The sequence below is a fragment of the Phoca vitulina genome, unplaced genomic scaffold, assembly GCF_004348235.1.
Source record: "Phoca vitulina isolate PV1807 unplaced genomic scaffold, GSC_HSeal_1.0 scaffold100, whole genome shotgun sequence".
Lineage (NCBI taxonomy): Eukaryota > Metazoa > Chordata > Mammalia > Carnivora > Phocidae > Phoca > Phoca vitulina.
The window spans coordinates 657,916-680,137 of record NW_022589803.1 but is presented as its reverse complement, the minus strand read 5'-3'; the positions used below and the strand labels follow the sequence as shown (position 1 = coordinate 680,137).

Genomic DNA, 22,222 nt, shown 5'->3' with positions numbered 1-22,222 from the left:
GAGGGAGGGGCAGAGAGAGAAGCAGGCTCAATCCCGGGACCCTGGGATCATGACCTGAGCAGACACTTAACTGATTGAGCCACCCAGGCACCCCTAGACTAATATATTTTCAAACAATTTTTAAATTTTTATTTAAATTCAATTAATTAACATATAATGCATTATTAGTTTCAGAGGTAGAGGTCAGTGATTCATCAGTCTTACATAATACTCAGTGCTCATTACATCACGAGCCCTCCTTAATGTCCATCACCCAGGTACCCCATCCCCCTACCCCCGTCCCCTCCAGCAACCCTGTTTGTTTCCTATGATTAAGAGTCTCTTATGATTTATCTCCCTCTCTGATTTCATCTTGTCAAAATACATGTTTTTTTAAAAAGAGAATGTGCATCAATATCCAGACCTCCGTGTGATCTTGAGACTGCTCCTCCCCCACCTTGGCAAAAAGTTGGAAGCTTTTTCTCTAGAGGGGGTAGGTTTCTGGGGTAGAAGGCCTTCTCAGAGACCTGGAAGACAAGTGAACCTAGGCATACTAGAATGCTGAAGCTCTCTAGCCCTCTTCCTTCACTGAGTTCCCACAAGGCCAGCAGCAGTTCAAGGTAAACCCTCCAGACATGAAACTGGAAGCTTCCTCCAGGGAACCTGACCAGTCCAAGAGGAAAGTCCTAAAAGTAGTGGACATTAGGGATTTGCCAAAAAAAGTTCAATCAGTTCATCTTACAAACACATATTCTTCTTAATATCCCACCTGTAAATATCAGCAGACTACCAATGATTGCCAGGCAGCTAAGGAAAGTCTGTAACATGAAAGACTAAAAGCAAAACAAAAAGGGAAAAAAAAAAATCACGCAGGAGATGAAAGCTTCAACAAAGCATATTAATGTTCTCAGAGATAAGATGTTGCAACCATGGAATGAGGTCCTAATTAAAAAAAAAAAAAAAAAAGGAACACTTAGACAATCAACAGGAAATCTTCCATAAAGGAGATCAAAAAGTCAAGAAAACGGGAGGTGGTAGGGACAGAAAAAATAAGAAAAACAGAGATAAGTCCAGGAGATCCAATATCTGAACAGGAATTCCAGAAAGAAAAGCCAGAAAACTAAAGGAAGGAAATCATTAACAACGAATTCAAGAAAGTTTCCCAGAAGTGAAGGACCAGAGTCCATTCTGAACGGGTTCAACAACAGCCTGGCACTGCATGAAAACAGACCTTCACCAAGGCATGCCACCCTGAAATTTCAGAACACCGGTGACAGAAGGGAGAAAGAGTCACATACAAAGAATCAGGACTCAGGAGGGGTAACAAGATGGCGGCGGAGACGGTGGAGCTCCATAAACTGAAGCTTGCTGAACTAAAGCAGGAATGTCTTGCTCGTGGTTTGGAGACCAAGGGAATAAAACAAGATCTCATCAACCGGCTCCAGGCATATCTTGAAGAGCATGCTGAAGAGGAGGCAAATGAAGAAGATGTACTGGGAGATGAAACAGAGGAAGAAGAACCAAAGCCCATAGAACTGCCTGTCAAAGAGGAGGAACCCCCTGAGAAAACTGTTGATGTGGCAGCAGAGAAGAAAGTGGTAAAAATTACATCTGAGATACCACAGACTGAGAGAATGCAGAAGACAGCTGAACGATTCAATGTACCTGTGAGCTTGGAGAGTAAGAAAGCTGCCCGGGCAGCAAGATTTGCGATTTCTTCAGTTCCATCAAAAGGTCTGTCATCTGATCCCAAGCCAATGGTTAACCTGGATAAACTAAAGGAAAGAGCCCAAAGATTTGGTTTGAATGTCTCTTCAATATCCAGAAAGTCTGAAGATGATGAGAAACTGAAAAAGAGGAAGGAGCGATTTGGGGTTGTTACAAGTTCAGCTGGAACAGGAACCACAGAGGATACAGAGGCAAAGAAGAGGAAAAGGGCAGAGCGCTTTGGGATTGCCTGATGAAAAGCTCTTAATGCTTTCTGTTCTCCAGTGGTTTCCATCTCTCTGACTTTTCTTGGTCATATATATACCTAAATGCACAGTCATGTGCCTAGGTTCTGCCTCACAGTGAGAGAGCATGTACCCTGGGTACATCCAGGAACTTCAGCAGCAATTTGACTCATTGCTGTTCCAACTTTAAGGTTGTTGTTGTTTTTTAATTATTATTTTGCTTGTTAATAAAAAACAAATAGAAAAGAAAAAAAAATCAGGACTCAGAATGGCTTGACTCTTCTAATAGCAACACTAGATGGTAGGTGAAAAGTAACAATGCCTTCAAAATTGTAAAGGAAAATAAATTCCAAACTGGAATTTCACACCTGATCAAGTATGAGAAGACATTTTTCAGACACACGATTCACTCAAACTACTTTCCAGGCACATCTTTTACTGCAAGCACTCTACCAGAATGAGGTAATAAATCAAGGGGAAAAACAGAGACTCAGGAAACAGGAGACTCAGCAGGGGAGAGCCCATGATGACAGCACTATATTAAGCATAAGGGAGAGCCAATCCAGATAGGGGCAGGTCAAGAAATCGATAAAATAGATGATGTGTTAATGTCCTTAGAGAATTTGGGTTGAATTAATGACAAGTAGAGAGAAAACTAAGCTAATAACTAATAAAAATGCAAGAGGATTACTAATTCTAGGGAAAAGAAAGTTCTGCAGGAAGGTAATCTCATCCACTACATGGCTCAGCTGTGATTTAAACACCCATAGTAAACACTTAGTATATGACCTAACTAGAATTATATCAGGGGGATGGGTGATGGGGAGTACATACATGGTGGGCAAGAGGGAGAGAGAAGTCAACGATAATGCCTACAATGCAAACATCAATAAATAGCCATCCACACGTTTAAATGGAGACTTGGTGGCAAATATAAACTTACCAGCCAACAGTTGAAAGGGAACACTGTGAAGTGGGAAAAATGGGGGAGGGCAGATAGGGTAGGAGGGTTGCTGTTTTTCTTAACAAACCTCGCAGAACTATTTGCTTTTTCAATGCAAAGTAACAGATTTTCTTCCTAAAATGCAGGGTATAAAACTGTTTACAAACCTATTTTGTTAATTTATTGTTTTTAAAAGTTTCAAAATTTTGTGAGTGCCTGCGTGGGTTAGTGGGCTAAGAGTCTGCCTTCGGGGCTCAGGTCATGATTGTGGGATCCTGGGATTGAGCCCTACATCAGGCTCACCGCTCAGCAGGAAGCCTGCTTCTCCTCCCTCTGCCCCCGCCCCACGCTCGTGCTCTCTCAAATAAAATCTTTATAAAAAAATATTTTAAGTTTCCAGATTTTTACTGCGCACATTTAATTAAAAACAAAACCATAAATGGAAACTCCACTTTTCAGGATCTAGGTAGGGTTACAGCTAGTTTTTACTGCGTGTAGAATCATGCAAGACTGGTATTCCTGCATGGTTCCCAAGGTAAACCATATCCGGTCAGCTTTTTATGCAATTCATGTGTTAAGTATAATGTGTAAGTAAAGTCTTGTTTACTATAAAAGTATGATAATAAGCAGTGACCATACTAAAATAACATATTCTAGTCCAGGATATCAAAATGTGGCCACAGACCTACTGAATCAGATCTACCTAGCTTGGGTGGCAAGGGCATTGCTTAACATGCAGACTCCTGGGCCCTACCCCAGACCAATTATTCAGTAATCTCTAGGAGTAGGGCCTTGGAATTTTCATTTCTAACAAGATCCCTAAAGTGATGTTGAAAACTACTGCTCTCCCTCACTATATTAGTAATTCAATAGTGTTCATTAATAAGCCAATAAATCAATGTCTGTAAATCAAGCTCACAGGCAGGGAGGAGAGAAAGGAATCCATGAAGGGTAGTGGATATCACGTCTACCTGAAAGAATTCTACTTAAAACACTTAAGAGAAATTCCACTCCATATGTAAGTCAATGTACAAGTTTCTTTTCTTATCAGAAACAATATATTAACTCTTGGTCAAACCTAAAACAAATGAACTCTAACTCCATTCACATGAAGTTCATTTGAAATGGTCCCCAGTCCAGGAGCAACCCCCCCCCAACCCCCGGGGTAGCACAGCCTGCAGGGCCATTAGCATTCATCCAAATGTGTCAAAGGAGCTGGGGCTGCTGGAGCAAGAGGTGCAGGGGTTGCTCTGGGGGATGGGTCTCTGAAGCCTTATTTCCGGGCCTGCAGTATCTGACCAACACTCTGAGGCTTATTCCTTAGTTCTTTATTACAGGAATAACGCAAGGTCTGTTAACACGGTGGTAGTGTCATGATTATAAGGCAAAGCTTGTTAGAACATTCCCACTTGATGCCTAGTTAACAGATGTGTTGGATTTTCTTCTTTTATTACTTGAACAATGTGTCCCATGAGCAATGTTCTAAGGGCAATTAATCAATCCCTTTTCCTCGTAATAGTTTTTGCTGAAGGGCATCCTATACTGAACCTGTGGCAAGATCTCTTTTCAGTACTTGACTTCTTCAAGCCTGCTTTTCCAATTTCTGTGTTTTTGTCAGTTATTCACTTTGCATACCTTGTCCTCTCTACCTCTGCTACATTAAAAGCCATGACTGTGCCATTGCATGCTGAGATGCTCTGACAAATGCCTAAGAACCTGTCCCCACAAATCACCACAACACTGCTTATGAAGCCAGTGTAGGAGCCACAGATGTTGGCCACTAGGATTCCCTAAATTATCTTTTAATATTAGGTTACTTTTGCCAAATGCTGAACGACTAGTGTTTCCAGGCTACAAAGATCAGAATGGTGGACTTTTTCATGGGCCAGGAGCACCCATGCGGTGTTGTTTAAGCTGAGCTGATGAAATCTCCACAGAGGTTACCTGAACAAAGCACCGTACAAATGCTTGTGTCTGAAGACCAATGAGACATCTATCTGTGTGTTCTTGGAGTTTTTCCGAGGGTTTAACCAGCAACTGGCCTGGAACAGTAGCTTAAACTCTTATCAGTAACTGTGCTATTTCAAAGTACTGGCATTCTCCCAGGGTATCTTCCTGGGTGTCAAAATTTAACCTGCTGCCAAAGCAAAGAGAACACCAAACCCCACAATGAACACACAGTCCTTATTTTTTCAAAAAGAAAAACAACAGGGGCACCTGGGTGGCTCAGTTGGTTAAGCATTCGACTCCTGGTTTCGGCTCAGGTTGTGATCTCAGGGTCATGAGACAGCCCTATATCCAGTTCAGTGCTCAGCATGGCGTCTGCTTGGGTTTCTCTCTCCCTCTCCCTCTGCTCCGCACGCCCCACCCCCCAGCATGCTTGCGCTCTCTCTCAGATACATAAATCTTAAAAAAAAAAAAAAAAAAAGCAACAACAAAAAAGACCACCATATTTATTTAGTTTAACATTTCCCCTGATCTAAAGAGAAAGATGTCAAAAGAAAATCTAGAACATATACATAAGCACACACCCCCCTGAACCCAGATAACCTAAAAGAAAATAATAATGGCAAAGTTCTGTTCAACAGATAAATTTATCTTCGCTTCTGGAAGATGTTTCCACGCCCCATTCCACGTCCTCTTCCTCTCGCAGCCACTGAAAGGTGGGAAAGAAAGGACAAGGCCAGGTCAGTGCAGTCAGCGAATGCTCATGCCACGGAGCAGCCAGAGCCCTTGGACACGGGCACAGGAAGGGGCCTGAAAGGCCACCCGGTCCAACACCATGCCCACCCCATGGCATTTCCTCATTGCATGAGGACTTGTGGCTGGCATCAGAGTTGGAGTGCCTTCCAAAACTCCTGCCTTCCGGTCCACCACTGCTCTCAATATGAGGCTGGGAGTCAGGGTGTTGAGAGCTAAGGTGGTTTGGGGAGCAAGCCTGAGAACCACAGAAAAGATGAATTCCCAGCGCTGGCCAAGGGGAAGCTAATAAAACAGGACAGATGAACTTAATTCACACTTAAAATTCTGAAACAAATAGTTAAACATCTGTTAAATCTGGGTAACAGGTCTTATTATTTTTTAAGCTATTCTGCAATATAAAATGTTTCCTAATAACAAAACAAATAAAACCACTCCCCATTCAAAGGGCATACAAGCTGCTGTTCTCTGTGACTCCAAGAGTTCCAGGAGAGGTCCAGTGGCTTTGAAGGACAGGTAAAAATATTCTGATGGCTACTAATTGGAGCCTTACCCCTCTTCCATCTTCTAGAGCCCCTTGAAGAGGGAGGAAAGTCACCCAAGAGCCCAGCCACATGCTGAAAAGAACCAGAGCAAGGGACTGACAGAGGCACAGATGGCTCAGGCAGAAGCCAGTGGGCGTGGGCAAACTCACAGCCAAGTGCCTTCTAGTGCACAGCTACTAGGTTGCACCTTTGTTAGAGATGATGGTGCAGTTATACAGTGACAATGAGGGCAGCTCTTCCCTGAGAAAGCAGAGAGAACAGCAGTTCTAGTAGGAAAACCAGTATTCCTGAAAACCATTCCTTCACCAGGACAAAAGGTCCAGAGCTTCCGGTTCTACAAATGCCACTTACCTAGGAAGGGAAAGGAGATTCTCCCATCAGTGTTTTTGAAGGACATTTTAAAGGATTACTCTATTGCACCTTTAAATTCAAAAACTACCTCATATATAAAATATGCACAGCAAAAAAAGATACTGAAGGAGAATCCAGTGACTTTCCTGCACTACAAATCTTTTTACCGATACTCAGATAGTTTCTAATGAATGCACTTGCTTCCTAGATAATCACATGGCAGAGCTTTTCATGGACCCAAAGATAAAACCTCTGACTGGGCTAACCCAAAAGAAAGGCCAGACTAAGGAAGGTCAATGGATCACTGGGAACATGCTAAAGGAAGGATTTATTTTCAAATATAAGAATATTTGAAAACAGAAGTCCAGTCCCTATAATGGGTAAAGATGGCTTAAAACTGCTTATTTCTTAAGTGAAAATGGATCCCTACTGTCCGCATTTCGCCCCACTTACGCTGGGTGTCCATAAACACCCCCAGCTCTCAGGGAACTGTTGCCCCACTGCTTTAGGTGGCAGCTAATCCATACCACAGTGCCCCTGCTCAGCAAACTAAATAAGAGCAAGCCTCCCCCAGACTCTTTGGACAGAATTTCTGGAAACAAAGGGGCCTGCTAGAAATTCATTATAGGAGACTCATCCACTCTCTCATTTAAGACAGGTGTCCCCTTCTTCTTTCTAAGGAGGCACTTTGGATTTTGCATAAACCCTATGAATGTGATCAGGTGAGGCAAGACAGAGAAGACGAGACATGGCCCCCAGCCCCTCAGAGGTGGGGGCCCCAAGACTGCAGGGTGGCAGTGGGTGTGGAGATGGCTGAAGTCCAACTCCACCCCCATGCCCAGGCAACTGACAGGGCCCTTTCCTAAAAGATACAGGACAAACACATATGTTAAAAACAGTGCAAGAGGAGCACATACCTTGGGCCTTCAGAATAGCAGCTTTTCCCCGGCCAGCCCCTGAGCCTTGGTTTTTATTTTTCATGCTCTTTAACATGGGCGCATTTTTCAGCATGTCAGGCAAAATGAGAAAGCGGATCTTGCTGCCACGGATGTACACCTGCTCCAGCTGTGCCACTCGGCCGTCTCTGTATGTGACTGTGATGTTGGACATCTGGAAGGGAATCACCAGCTCGTCAACAAGGGCCAACAGCACCAGCACACAACAAGGACACACAAAGAGGGGGAGCCTTGGCTGGTGGTAGGGGAAGTCCAGAAATGCACAAACCAACATCATGAAATAAAGGAGCCAGGCAAAGCACTTCACATATTTGGTCTTCACAGCACCTCCAGGATAGGCTACAGGCATTCCCGTTTTTTACAGATTAAAAAAACCTAAAGCACTTGTCCAAAGTCCAACAGCCAGAATGAAAGAACCCAGATTCAAATCCAGCTGGCCTGACTCCAGAGCCCTAACTCTGGATACTGCCTCCCTTGCCAGCATGTGAAGGGTTCTCATGGTGAAAAACTCTAATCAAAACAGCTGTGAACCACTTGTCCAAACTCTGTCTTGTCCTGCATCTGCCCGGCACATACACTGCAAAGGCACCACGAAGGTCATGAGCGTGCACCAGAGGCAGCTCCTATCCTCCCAGAGTGCACACTCGACAAAGTGGGACAGAGCCCCTCTAGCTTCAACGCCTAGGGATGAGAAGTATAGGGGGCAGTGCCTGTACGAATGGCTCAGAATATTGGGAGAGGTGTGAGGCGAGAGCCTACACCGAGAGACCGGACACTTGGGCACGAACCTACAGGATACAAGGACTGGAGCAGAGCAATTGGGAGGGGGAAAAAGTTATCACCTTGGGAGACTATGGGGCTCATTCATTTGTGGACAGAGGGAGAGTGGACAGGGTTAGGATAGCAAAGCCTCCAAAGATCAAATATGCCAACATGGATAAACTGTGGGATGGAGAGACAGGGAGCCTAGAGGTGAGACCAGCCAGCAGACGGGCTTGGCATAGGAAGGGAACCTAAACGTGCCAGTGCCAACCTCAACAGGCACCACATTTACCACAAAAAGTAGCTTATTTTGAGTCCTCTGGATGAAACAGTATATACATTTATTCAGAATAGGTCAAAGCCCATTGCAGAGAGAGGTGCTGTGTCCCCAGATTTCTGACTGGCTTGTTGCCACCTTATACTCATTCTTTTCCTCAAAGTGCTAACTGGCCACCCAGCCTCTGCCTGAACACCCAGTTTGCAAAAAGACTAACAACACTCTAGGGCCATCCTCGCTAAATCTGTGCAGTTGGAATGGTCTGTAGAGCTTCAACCCACTGCCCCTGTTCCACCCTCAGGAGTAATAGGGCTCAAGTTTCCCATAAATCTTCTACTCCAGGCTCAACATTCCTAGTTTCTTAACAAACTTCCACACAGGTTCTAAATCCTTGCCATTCTGTTCCTGCCTCAAAGAATACCATAACCTCTGGAGGCGCCTGGGTGGCTCAGTCAGTTAAGTGTCTGACTTCAGCTCAGGTTGTGATCTTGGGGTCCTGGGATCAAGCCCCGCGTCGGGCTCTGCATCCAGCAGGGAGTCTGCTTCTCCCTCTGCCCCTCCCCCTGCTTGTGCTCACTCTCTCAAATAAATTAAAAAAAAAAGAATACCATAACCTCTGGTGCCACAAGTGAACATGAAGTATGACTAACAAAGCCAACTTTTATTGAGCACTTATTAGTATCCCAGGCAATTTCACATCATAACTCCTACAGATCACACGATTCTACAAGATAGAGATCATCGCCATCCCCACTAGAGATAAAGAGGCACAGCCAGCAGAGGCAGGCCTGTCCTTAGAGGCCACACTCTTACCCACTCTCTATTCTTCTGCCTAAGGTCACACTACCTGTGTGGCCTACAGAGCACTATAAACTCAGGTCTAACTATAAACCCACATTCTGAAACCATACATCAGATCACCACTTCCTCATCATCATTCACTCTGAAACCATACATCAGATCACCATCAGATCACTTACTTCCTCAAATAGTTAAGGAGCTAACTAAATGAGACAAATATGTCTAAACGCTGTTCCTATTACCCAGCATATATTAGAAGCTCAGTAAACAATGAATCTAAATGACAGTCAAGACATCTATTTTGGAGGCTATGCTACTGCTAAGCTACTTCTCCTCTAGTACATTCCAGTACATACATCTCCCCCCTTCCTCTGCTACAACCTCCCCAACCCACTTGGAGAATCCCTGACAGAGGGTGTTCTGTAAGACCAACAGGACAAACGGTTTTCACAAATGGATGTGTCCTGGCTGACGCAGGAAAGGGTCCAGCATCAACTGACTCCTATGACAACCCTAATAATGACCAGGTCGGCTACTGTTCTCATGCGCCCCCCTGCAGCACCAGCAGAGAAATGGCTGTGCTGTGTATAAAACCCCCCAGTCCCACCCACCTATACAGCTTGTTAGTAAGCCCAAGCTATGTCTCCATCATAAGCCAAAGGCAACAACTTGAGTGAACTAGGTTTCAATGAAGTCAGGTAGGAATACCCACTCTACTCAAACTTCCCACTTTCCCAAACACCCATAATGAAACATAGGTGGCATAAACCAGGTGCCCAACTGAAAGTGACATCTTGGGGGAGAGAGAAGATCTTAGTACAGTCAAAACTGTGGGAATTTCCTCACACAGGGCCAAGAGGAGAGCACTAACTCCAGGACTATAAAGCAATGTTGGCGTGCTTTAGGGTCATCAATCACAACATCCCTGTTGTGGGGCACACAGCAAGTGCTCAACAAATGTCTGGTCCCCTCCCCTACCATTAATAGCAGAGCCTCCCTCTTTTGCTCCCTTCTACTCATCTTCTTGCCTGAAATCTGATAGTCAGAGTGAGGGTCTGACACTTCTAGAAGCAACAGGACCTAGCAGGTTTATTATACACCTCATCTTCAGAGACTACGGTTAAGATCAGAGATTTGGGACTCAGACTTGGATTTAGATCCGTTCCTTCTATGCTTGGTCACCCTGGGCATCCGGAAGCTTGTCCTCAGAGAGGTCCTGTGATAACTGAAAGATTGATTGTACATAAAAAACACTAGCATAGTGCCTGGTACAGAATAAACATGCAATGAATGGAAGTTTCTGGTACTACTTTTTTTCCCCTTTAAGTTATTCATTTATTTTAGAGAGAGAAAGAGAGACAGAGCACACGTGCTCGAGGGTGGGGGGAGGGGCAGAGGGAGAGAATCTTCAAGCAGACCCCACCACCACCACACTCCCTCCCCGCCGCCCACCACTGCTGGGTGCAGAGCCTGACATGGGGCTTGATCTCATGAGCCTGAGATCATGACCTGAGCTGAGCTGAAACCAAGAGTGGATGCTTAACCCACTGTGACACCTAGGCGCCTCATGAATGGAAATTTCTGGTACTATTAAACACAGCCTTTTGGAGACGGCTCTTAGCTTGACACGTTAAACTAAGACTTTTAAAATATTTAACAGTACCCAGATCTTGGTTTTTAAATTCTACTCCCAACCAAAAAGAAACCAAGGCTACCTGAAGAAATGGCTGATTCCAGAGCTGGGTTAGGGAAGGTAAAAGATGAGCCTGCAACAAACATCTTATTCCAGAAAGTTAAGGATGTGCTCCCCCAAAATGGCCAGGAGACACCAAAAGGACACAAAAGGAGTCATCTTCTGGACAAATTTGGGATAAATCAATCAAAATAATGATAGTAACAGATTATAACCCATTTAATGAAACAGAAACCCATGAGCCTATACTGATAATAAATGAATGAATAAATTGGGAATAAGGGAAGGCTCTTCCATACAGCAGACCTAGTTAATAGAAAGAATGATGGAGTTATAAACAAAAAACATTCTCGGGCACGTGGGTGGCACAGTGGGTTAATCATCCGACTCTTGGTTTCGGCCCAGGTCGTGATCTCAGGGTCGTGAGATCGAGCCCCACTCTGGAGTCTGCTTGAGATTCTCTTTCCCTCTCCCTCTGCCCCTCCCTCTCACGTGCGTGCTCCCTCTCTCTCTCAAATAAATAAATAAATCTTAAAAACTAAAAAAAAAAAACAACATTCTTTTGCAACCGTCATGGTAAAAAGATTCAAGCAAGAATCTTCACTGGATGATAAAAGGGGGGTGGTGGAGGTGGTGATGAGAAACAGAATACTCACAAGATAATTATTTAAAGAACCTCCCTCACAAAATTCTCATTAGTTGCCAAAGGAAAAAGAACATACAGTGGAGAGACCACACAACACTTCAACCAAATTATCAAGGTTAACATGCACCAGTAAGGGGCAAACAAGTGTTTTGGGCCTCCTAGTGACACCTGAAGGAGAAGAAGTCACTTACACAGTAACAGCCACAAACAGTACCCCACACAAACAAAACAAACCCCAAATCCAATCATGAGGAAACACCACAGAAACCCCAATCAAAAGACATTCTAAAACAAATTAACTGGTCATTATTCTTCGAAAATGTCAATGCTGTGAAAAGCAAAAGCAGAAGAACTGTCCCAGACTAAAGAAGCACAAAGCAAGCTGATCACTAAGTATAATACATGATCCTGAATTGAATGGCACAGAGAGGAAAACACTGCATATATAGATAACATATAGATAAGTAGTTTTTCATTCTAGCTAGAAAGCGTATCTGGAGAAATTCCCAACCACCCTGCATTCAGAAAATTCAAAAACGTTCCTGATGTTAATTCTGGGCAGTTTTCTGACAGTCATGTGAGAGCTTCTCTCAGGTTATCATTTTTACAGAAAGAAATCATGCACAGGCCATTTTCCCACAGACCATTATTCCATAACCAAAAAAATAGTGTTTGAACAGTCCAGTCAGTGATGGGGTGGTCATGCTAAAGCCCCAAAAGCACCATCTCGGCTCCAGGAGAGTCTCTGAACTCTATCACTCTCTCCCACCAAAATTTCCAGGAATTATAATTGCTTTAAGAAGTGAAATTTTGGATTTGATCATTTACCCTCTTCTTTTTTTAAATCTCATTATTATTATTTTAAGAGTTTATTTATTTGACAGAGAGAGAGAGAGAGTGAGAGCAGGGAACACAAGCAGGGGGAGTGGGAGAGGGAGAAGCAGGCTTCCCGTGGAGCAGGGAGCCCAATGTGGGGCTCGATCCCAGGACCCTGGGATCATGCCCTGAGCCGAAGGCAGATGCTTAGCGACTGAGCCACCCACGCACCCCTATTATTATTATTTATTTATTTATTTGACAGAGAGTGAAAGAGCATAAGCAGGGGGAGTGGCAGAGGGAGAGGGAGAAGCAGGCTCCGATGTGGGGCTTGAGATCTCCCAGGACCCTGGGATCATGACCTGAGCCGAGCCGAAGGCTGACGCTTGATGGACTGAGCCACCCAGGTGCTCCTACTCTCTTCTTTTATCTAATTTTCTGGGTCTTTTTGTTTTATTGAGATATAACTGATCTATAACATTGTGTAAGTTTAAGGTATACAATATACTGATTTGCTACATTTATATTACAATGACTGCCACTGTAGCATTAACTTCTTTATCAAGTCATATAATTATCATTTCTTGGTGATGAGAATAATTAAGATCTCTTATTTCAGCAAGTTTAATGCCTATAATAGTTTTGTTGCCTCTAATTACTGTACTGTATATTAGAACCCCAGGACTTTATTTATCTACTAGTTGCATACCCTCTTTTTTTTTTTTTAAGATTTTATTTTTATTTATTTGACAGAGAAAGAGAGCAAGCACAAGCAGGGGGAACAGCAGGTAGAGGAAGAGGGAGAAGCAGGCTCCCTGCTAAGCAGGGAGCCTGATGCGGGCCTCGATCCCAAGACGCTGGGATCATGACCTGAGCCGAACGCAGACGCTTAACTGACGGAGCCACCCAGGTGCCCCTACCCTCTTCTTTTTAAATAATCTTTACTGTGCTTCATGATCATAAACTTAACACATATTTTAATTTTTAAAGTGGAAAAAAAAAGTTTTTTTTTTCTTAAGAATTTTAATCCCCCATGGGGCGCCTGGCTGGCTGAGTCGGAAGAGCATGGGACTCTTGATCCCAGGGTCCTGAGTTCAAGCCCCACGGTGGGTATAGAGATTGCTTAAAAACAACAACAACAAAACAACCAACCAACCCCCCCCACCACACAAAAAACAACAATATTTTGCAGGACTGTCACCTACAGATGATGCCACATCCTGCAGCACGGGCCAGCGGACTCTGCTTGCCTTGCAGCTGTGGAGTACAGAGCGGGAGGACAAGACTCCCTGCCTTGCCAGCCAAACCTCATATATATAAAAATGTTTTTAATCCCATTTAATTTCCACCAAAAGAGAACTACTCACTTTGGTTTTGCTCAAAAACTTAATGCATTTTTATGTATCACTTATAATTTGGCTTTATTTTTATAAAACTGGGAACATATTGTAGAGTTTTATATTTTTTCCCACTTAGCTCAACAGCATTTTCCCATGACGTTAAATATTCTTCCATGTTATTTAACTGGATGAATAATATTGTTTGTAATGTACCCTAATTTGTTTAATCATAATTTATTTAACTCATTAGAAATGTTTGTTGTTTTTAGGTTTTCATCATTAAAAACAGCACTGCAGGGGCACCTGGGTGGCTCTGTCAGTTAGTTAGGTGTTTGACTCTTGGTTTCAGCTCAGGTCAGATCTAGGGTGGAGGGATCAAGTCCTGCATGGGCTCCATGCTCAGCCAGGAGTCTGCTTGGGATTTTCTCTCTTCCTCTCCCTCTGCCTCCCTACCTTCCTGCTCTCTCTCTAAAATAAATAAATAAATCTTAAGAAAAAAAATAAAAATAAAACAGCCCTGTACTAAAAACAATTTTTAGAAGTAGAACTACAGCACTAAAGGGCAGGAACTTTTCTATGTTGATGTATATTAAATGTGTTTTCCAGAAAGGATTTAACAATCTATACTTCTACTGGCAGACTAGTAAGGAACCCTTGGTAGAACTACTAATTTTATTTTGGCACCCTGTAAGTTTAGAAATTCTTACTGTTTCCCAATTTGCATGTCTAAATATTAATAAGGCCATTATTTTTGTATGTTAAATGTCCGCTTTACATATTTTTCTTTTGTTAATTAGCCATTTTATGACTTGGGTCCACTTTTAATTGGGAAATTAACATTTTTGACTTGCAGAAACTATTTATATGTTTATTTTTAATTTTTATTTATATGTTTATTTTTTATTTTGTTTTTAAAAAGGTTTTTATTTTATTTGAGAGAGAGAGAGTGAGAGAGCACAAGAGGGGGTAGGGTCAGAGGGAGAAGTAGACTCCCTGCTAAGCAGGAGGCCTGATGCGGGACTCGATCCTGGGACTCCAGGATCATGACCTGAGCCGAAGGCAGTCGCTTAACCAACTGAGCCACCCAGGTGCCCTTTTACTTATATGTTTAAATATAATAAACTTTCATCATAAAAAAATTATGAGATGTCCTAAATGTCTGAATACATTTAAGGTGTTTGACTCTAAGCCGAGCCCAGAGAACACTTCTAGCATTCACTAAGACTCTACAAAGAACCTCCAGGGACCCTTCACACTGGATACCTAATAAAATCCATAGCCATAAAAGTTGCCCCCAAAAGGTTACATAAATATAAGCTAGTCTATAAAATAAAAATAATGTGCTTATTTCTACTCATAATTCCTCACCTTAAAGCTCCTTTTTGGTTTTTAATATTTTACCAAATATTTGACTAGAAGTATTCTTAAGAAATATATATACTTTTTATTTTGAAGAAAAATCTCTTCATTCCCTCCCTGACATTTGATAAAAACAGGATGCTTCAAAACCATGGTAAGTACATAAAACCAAGAACAGAAACTTCCCCATTTGGGGACCTCTGGCTTTAGATCATCCATATCCAGGCTGGGCAAAAGATGTGATACACTCCTCCATCAGGTCCCATCTCTGCTACAGACAAAGATCAGCTCAAGAAAGCCACATGGAGAGCCACAGAGGCCTTGCTCACCCCAATGCACACAGGGCCCTCAGGAGATGCTCGCAGCAGCACTTGCGGGGCTCTGTCACCTAAAGATGATGCCACATCCTGCAGCACGGGCCAGCGGACTATGCTTGCCTCGCAGCTGTGGAGTACAGAGCGGGAGGACAAGACTCCCTGCCTTGCCAGCCAAACCTCAGATGCAAAGAAGTATCTACACCCTCTGACCCTATGAGCCCATTTCAAGGACCTCATCCTAGGATTAATGCTTGCATAGATTACATTTGCATGGTCAAAAAAGAGCTGTGGTAACAGGCTACATTAAAAATATCTGAGGAACCCAAAAAGGTGTGTTTTGTATGGGGATGTTGGTGATGACATTACCTAATAGTATGACTATATCTCTTTTATCAGGGCCAAGGGGAAAAATGTCTTCCACATCTGACTGCCAGAGAAAACCACACAATTGGTATTTTATCTTAAGGACCCTACGCACCTTAGAACTGCTGATTTCCGTCTGCCGGGCCTCTAAGTAGCTTAGAACAGAATATGCCTTTATTAAATGTACAGGGATTCAGATTTACATTTCTGGGTACTAACTGCCTGCCTGGCTTCACTTTAGGGTCTACCCCAAGTTACCTGCATCTTGACCTATCTGTCCATTTTTACCTTATCGCATAATTTTTTATAAACCACCTCTTTTTTTTTTTTTTTTTTTTTTTTTACAGATTTTATTTGAGAGAGGCAGAGAACACGAGTGGGTGCAGTGGGGGGCAGAGGGAGAAGCAGACTCCCCACTGAGCAGGGAGCCTGATGCAGGGCTCGATCCCAGGACCCTGAGATCACAAACTGTGCCAAAGGCAGACGGTTAACCAACTGAGCCACCCAGGCGCCCCCTACCTCTAACACTTTTTGAAAGCAGACAGAGTAAAAAATAAATACTAGAAACACAAGACACCTTCCTAAGGGGGAAAAAAAAAGTCAATGCCAACTGTGGTTGTGGGGAGATGCTCTTATCTGTTTTCCAAATCTTTGTAGTGTGTGACCCACCACACTTTTGTAATAAAAAATGTTAGGGGCACCTGCATGGCTCAGTCAGTTGGGCAGCTGACTCTTGATTTCAGCTCAGATCATGATCTCCAGGTCGTGAGATCGATCCCCGTGTTGGGCTCCACACTCAGCTGGGAGTCTGCTTCAGGATTCTCTCTCTCTGCCCCTCCCCCCACTCTTTCCCGCAAGCGTGCTAAAATAAATAAATAAATAAATAAATCTTGAGAAAAAACAAAAGTTATTAAAACCCAACATCCAATGGCAAACACTAAACTCCAGCTGTCCTCTAGCAAAGGCTAGAAAGTGCTAAGGGGATGCTCTCATCCCCAAAGGGCAGACTAACTGGGGCCAGGAAGGAAGGAAAGCAGCAGGAACTGCAGGAGCCATTGGTTTCACGCATCCTGGGGATATGTGAATGAACTGTGCTGGGCTTACCGCAATATATTCGGCTCTGCCTTAGCCTGCTGGTTTTTATTCAGTAAGCCAGGCTTACATAAACCCAGCAAAGCCTCAGCATCTGGGCATGGGCAGTGTTATAGGCTGAATCCTAACTGCCTCCAATTCATCTGTTGAAGTCTAAAGCCCCCAGTACCTCAGAATGTGACCATATTTAGAGTCTGGATCTTTACAGAGGTAACTGAGCCCTAATTCAATGTGACTTGTGTCCTTATGAGAGATCAGGATACAGATCCACACAGAAGGAAAACCATGTGAAGATACAGGAAGGAGAGAGCCATCTACAGGCCACAGAGAGAAGCCTGGAACAGATCCTTCCTTCATGGCCCTCAGAAGAACTAACCCTGTGACACCTTGATCTCAAACCTCTTGCCTCCAGAACTCTGAGGGAATAAATATGCTTGTTTAAGCCACTCAGTGTGACACTTTGTTATGACAGCCCTAGCAGATTAACATAAGCGGGAAGCAAGTGACTGGCTCCCCCCACCTGACATGCATTCACTCATTTATTCTGCACTATAATGCTGAGGCTGAGGTGTTATTTTTAATCCTGACTTAGAAAGGAGAGAACATGGGCGCCTGGGTGGCTCAGTCGGTTGGGCGGCTGCCTTCGGCTCAGGTCATGATCCCAGGGTCCTGGGATCGAGCCCCGCATTGGGCTCCCCGCTCGGCAGGAAGCCTGCTTCTCCCTCTCCCACTCCCCCTGCTTGTGTTCCCTCTCTCGCTGTGTCTCTGTCAAATAAATAAAATCTTTAAAAAAAAAAAAAAGAAAGGAGGGAACAGAGGGTGAGGGAGGTCCAAAGCTGGACCCAAGTCACACAAGGTAGCGGGCTGCAACCTGATTCCAGACCTATCACCAGGCTGTGTGCTTTATATCACACTGGCTACATTTGAGAGACCACCAAGGTCATCTGGTCAGACATTACAAATGGGCAGTTTGAGGCCCTGAAAACTCAGTCAGTTGTCCAAATAAATAGCTGAATAAACACATTAAGGTGCCTTACCCCCAGCCTTGCATTCTACTCATCAAAATAAAGTACCTTAAAATGGATGAGGATGCCTTAAACCAGAGGACTGGATCTATGACAGGGGTGCCTCACAAAGACAAGGCAGGCAAAGCCCCACAGGACCTTTAGAAAGCCCACACCATCTACCTGTATGGCATCAACACTGAAGAGAGAAACCTGCAGTCACTAGATGTCTATCTCCCTGAGCCAGGGAACTGGCCCCACTGGTCAACGTGGCAGGAAGATGATGCTCAAAGCTATAGAGCTATCACAAGTAAATAAGTGAACGCTGCGAAGCAATAGATAGGACACCTGATCTGCAGTGTGATCTTAGGGAAGTCACCTTCTCTTTCTTTTTTTTTTTTTTTTTAAAGATTTTATTTATTTATTTGACAAAGAGAGAGTTAGTGAGAGCAGGAACACAAGCGGGGGAGTGGGAGAGGGAGAAGCAGGCTTCCCGCCGAGCAGGGAGCCCGATGCGGGGCTCGATCCCAGGACCCCGGGATCATGACCTGAGCCGAAGGCAGACACTTAACGACTGAGCCACCCAGGCGCCCCTGTTTCTGACCTTCGGTTTTATCACCTAGAAAACATTAACAGAAACTACATGTGGACATGTAAAATCTGCGTGGTGTGAAACTAGCTGCTGCACATACATAACTAATCTGATCTGTAGAACAGCCCCAGGGTGTGGGTGTTATCCCTATTGCGGTCTTCAGAATGCACTGCTCAGATCTCCCCGCAAGGGTCATCAGGCTATGAGGCATGCATGGAGCTGACAGTCTCCAGCTGCCACCTATGGGATCCATCACAGCATTCACCCTGAAGCCACTGTCTCCCCAGGCTGCCAGCCAATGAGTGATCACAATGGGGATCCTAGACCCAGGCCATTTCTGCCCCATGCTACACTCTTCTAATGAGCAACTCCTGCTGGCTGAGACTTCCTCAGAGATTCGCTGCGGTATAAGGCTCTTCCCACTCAATCTTGTCTTTTCCCTCTCCTTTCCCCAGCACCAGATCAGTAATAGATTGAAAGCTCTCCTGGTTACTCCTACTCCCTCTCCTTTATCCTTCATTATTACTTCCCCCAATAAATCTCTTGCACAACAATTCTGCCTTGGCAACTATGTCTCAGAGGACATAAAATAACACCATTCCCATTTTAGAGACAAGGAAACTGAAGCAATTAACATGATCAAGGTCAGATAATTAGGATCCAAACCCACATCTCTGATTCTGAAGCCCAAGTTCTTAACTGATGATTTAAAGAACAAAGGAGAAAGTGTGCTGATACACCTTGCCAAAGCAATGCTATACAAACTCACATGATTATTAGCAAAATGCAAAAGAGTGCCATGGGAAGGGCACAGTATGAGGAAGCTGCTCCAATACTTGTTAGCGGAAGGACATTCAGTAGATGAAGTCTTTTAATCTTATTCTCCCTATTTTATGGATGACAAAACTATCACCGAACCTGCCTACCTCATAAGGTAGTTGCTATAATCAAATGAAACTCCTCTTCCAAGAAAGATGGAAAATAAACATGGTATGTGAGTGGAAGATTCCACTAACTGCAAAGCAGTTACACAAACATGTAGGGGCAAATGGAGAATGGCCCTGAACCTGACAGATTCTACTGAAGGGAACAGTGCCACTTCTTTTAAAGAAGTCTCCAAAATATAGGAGAAGATGATCATAGGATGGAGAAAACACACTTCTAAATAGCTCTTATTTATGCCCATATCAGCAGCAACTATAACAGTGCCTGGCACACATCAGGCGCTCCATAAATAACTGTTCAAGGAGGGGAACTTCAAAAAGACCTCCAATCACTATCTTTCTGTGCTCCAAGACAGAGGCCCAAGCTTCCCCCATAACCTCATGTGGAAAGCAGGGTACCTGGCAGTTCATGTTGTCCTCCGCCTCAATGAGCTTCCCACGATACACCTCACCAGTGTTTGTCTCACATGTCACAATGTGACCCTCAGCCTCGTGTAGGACTTTAATCGGCACACCAATAGACATCTTGGCAGGAAAAGAGCTCTACAGTGAGAGAGACAATAGTTAGTTCATCCTTTAGGGCCTAAGAAGTCATGTGGCACATATCATAACTCCCTTAAGGCCTGACACTCCATAAAATTTAGTAAGAATGCCAAAGCTGCCATTTTCCACAGGGGAAAAAAAAAAAAAAAAGCTTAATTCCTAGTGTGAGGAACTCATCTGGCAAATACATAAAAGATGGGGGATGGTGAAAAAGGGGGGGGGGGCTAGAGAGAGGAAAGCTAATGGGATGAGAATAAAGTGCCTTCCATCTCCCTCCCTGCTACCATATGCCTCTTTATCTTCATCAAATAACCAGTAACCAATACTGTGTGTGTTGGGGACAGGGGATTGAAATGTACATACCACACGATGTACATGCCAACCCATAGTTGTGGATGACACCACTTTGAGAACCCATGATATAGACCTGAGCTGTCCAATACAGTAGCCACAGTCCACATGTAGCTACTTAAACTAAACTTAAAGTGAAATAAATCACATTAGCCACATTTCAAGAGGTCAATGGCCTTGGGCTAGTGGCTAAAGTACTGGGCAATACAGATATAGACCAAAGGATCCAGGCAAATCTAGAAGAGGCTGTGCATTTAATTCGACTCATTAAGTACCCACTGACCCTCCACTTCTTCAAGGTTAAATAGAAAATAAAGTGTTCACAAAGGGACAACGTGCTATAAGCAGGAAATATTTGGAGGAAAAACAATCAGGGAAATCACCTGATTTCATGTAAATAAAAGAAACAAGCAGTAGATTTCATATTCCCAGATGAGCAACAAATGAAGGCTGGGACACATCATGTGTGTTCAAGATTGGAAAGGGAACATGAGGTTGGGAAAGACAGGTTCCCTCGGTGAGGAAGTAGCCTTAGGAGTTTGGCTTTTATGCTGAAGACAGCGGGGAACTATTGCAGGACTATGGGTAAGGAATGATCCAATAAAAAGGCAGCAGCACTTACAAATGGATCAAACACAGTTTATTTTTTTTTTCAAACAGTTTAGAAGCAAGGAAACTTGATAAGGCTTCTGTAACAATATGGAAAGCATGAGAGGACCAGTGCCTGAAAGGGGGATGGGGGCAGAGATGCAAACAACTTTGAAAAGGATTGCCCAGAGAGAACTTGGGGGAAGGAGGCAGCCAGAAATATTTCAAAACTATTGCCTGTATGTTCGGAAAAACATGGCCTGGAGAGGTACAGAAAACGAAGAGCATGTACTTTGGGGAAAAGCTAATGAGAACTCACTTTCAGGCGCTAGAGAGGCAACGCTGATGTTTGAGTGACCCGGGCTTCCCGCTCTTCTCCCTCCCCGAACCTCCCAGAGTTGCTCGGCAGCGCGTCCTTCTCCAGCCCCAGGCCCCTCACGGATGCTTCGGGTCTACCCTCGCCTGCTCCCGGCCTCACCTCACCGGCTCCGGCCTACTCTTCCTTTCCGGTGCCGCGGCAACTCTAGCGACTGCGAAGGCGTGAGCAAAGCGAATGGCGGGTCTCGCGCTCCCAGAATACCACGCGTTCCCAAAATGCTGCGCGTAGGGCCCGGCCCCTTCCTTTTCTTAGTGGTGAGCGCGGTCTTGCCTTTGCTTCCTTCTCACCCGGCCGGCTGGGAAACGTGGACTCGGCTACGATAGTTCCGGCCCCGGAAGAGAGCTGGTGACAGGGCCCAGGTGCCGCCGGAAACACTGATCCATAGGCCGTCAAGGGGGTGGGGGGAGGGGCTTGCGTTTCGAAGCACCTAACACCGGGGACAGGCTGGACAGCAAGGTGGGGATCTGGGGCTTGGGCCCTCGGATCGGGGGCTGAGGGCCAGGACCTACTCTCACAATTTAACCTTTGGAACCCGGCACCACCAGGTAAGGGGCGCCCTCAGTAAGGCGAGGTATCTCACCGTACGGATAGAGAAACAGGTTTCGAGTAGAGCGGGAGCCGGCCCACAGCCGTCCCTCAAGGAAGTCGAAGTAGTGTTAGGTCTCCTGGAGCCCTGCGGTGTACGGATAGGACCTGGCCTTAGGCCTGAGGCTGGCAGAGAAGTGCGGCCAGGCAGAGACGGAGTTCGCTAAGGTGAAGAGTCTCCGGGGAACCAGTGCCGGTGGAAAGGCAGGGCTGGGGGGGCCGCGCTTAGGAGAAGGGGCGGAGCTTCCGGGGAACGGAGGCGTGAAAGGGCCTGCGCGTCTGCGCGAGGAGTGGGGGGAAAGGGGCGGGGTTACCAGAAGCCGAGACTGCCAATGGCCAGGACC

General features: G+C 44.6%; 2 protein-coding genes across 3 annotated transcripts; one reads left to right on the top strand and one right to left on the bottom strand.

Annotated features, from left to right (window-relative positions):
* The first annotated feature begins 311 nt into the window (after positions 1-311).
* Positions 312-3,184, top strand: LOC116627748 (SAP domain-containing ribonucleoprotein-like). The gene has a single exon (XM_032397639.1). It carries the CDS (start codon positions 1,308-1,310, stop codon positions 1,938-1,940), a length of 633 nt encoding a protein of 210 aa, XP_032253530.1. The 5' UTR covers positions 312-1,307; the 3' UTR covers positions 1,941-3,184.
* Positions 3,185-5,298: 2,114 nt separating this feature from the next.
* On the bottom strand, positions 5,299-22,088 carry SNRPD3 (small nuclear ribonucleoprotein D3 polypeptide). 2 transcript variants are annotated; one of them, XM_032397593.1, is made up of 4 exons: positions 21,393-22,088; positions 19,832-19,975; positions 7,388-7,580; positions 5,299-5,530 (listed from the first exon to the last, which is right to left on the bottom strand). In XM_032397593.1, the coding sequence occupies exons 2-4, from the start codon at positions 19,955-19,957 to the stop codon at positions 5,469-5,471; spliced, it is 381 nt and encodes a 126-aa protein (XP_032253484.1). In that variant the 5' UTR covers positions 19,958-19,975; positions 21,393-22,088; the 3' UTR covers positions 5,299-5,468. The 2 variants fall into 2 exon arrangements, with proteins under 2 accessions (XP_032253484.1, XP_032253485.1); XM_032397594.1 differs by lacking the exon at positions 21,393-22,088 and adding an exon at positions 21,234-21,385.
* Positions 22,089-22,222: the final 134 nt, after the last annotated feature.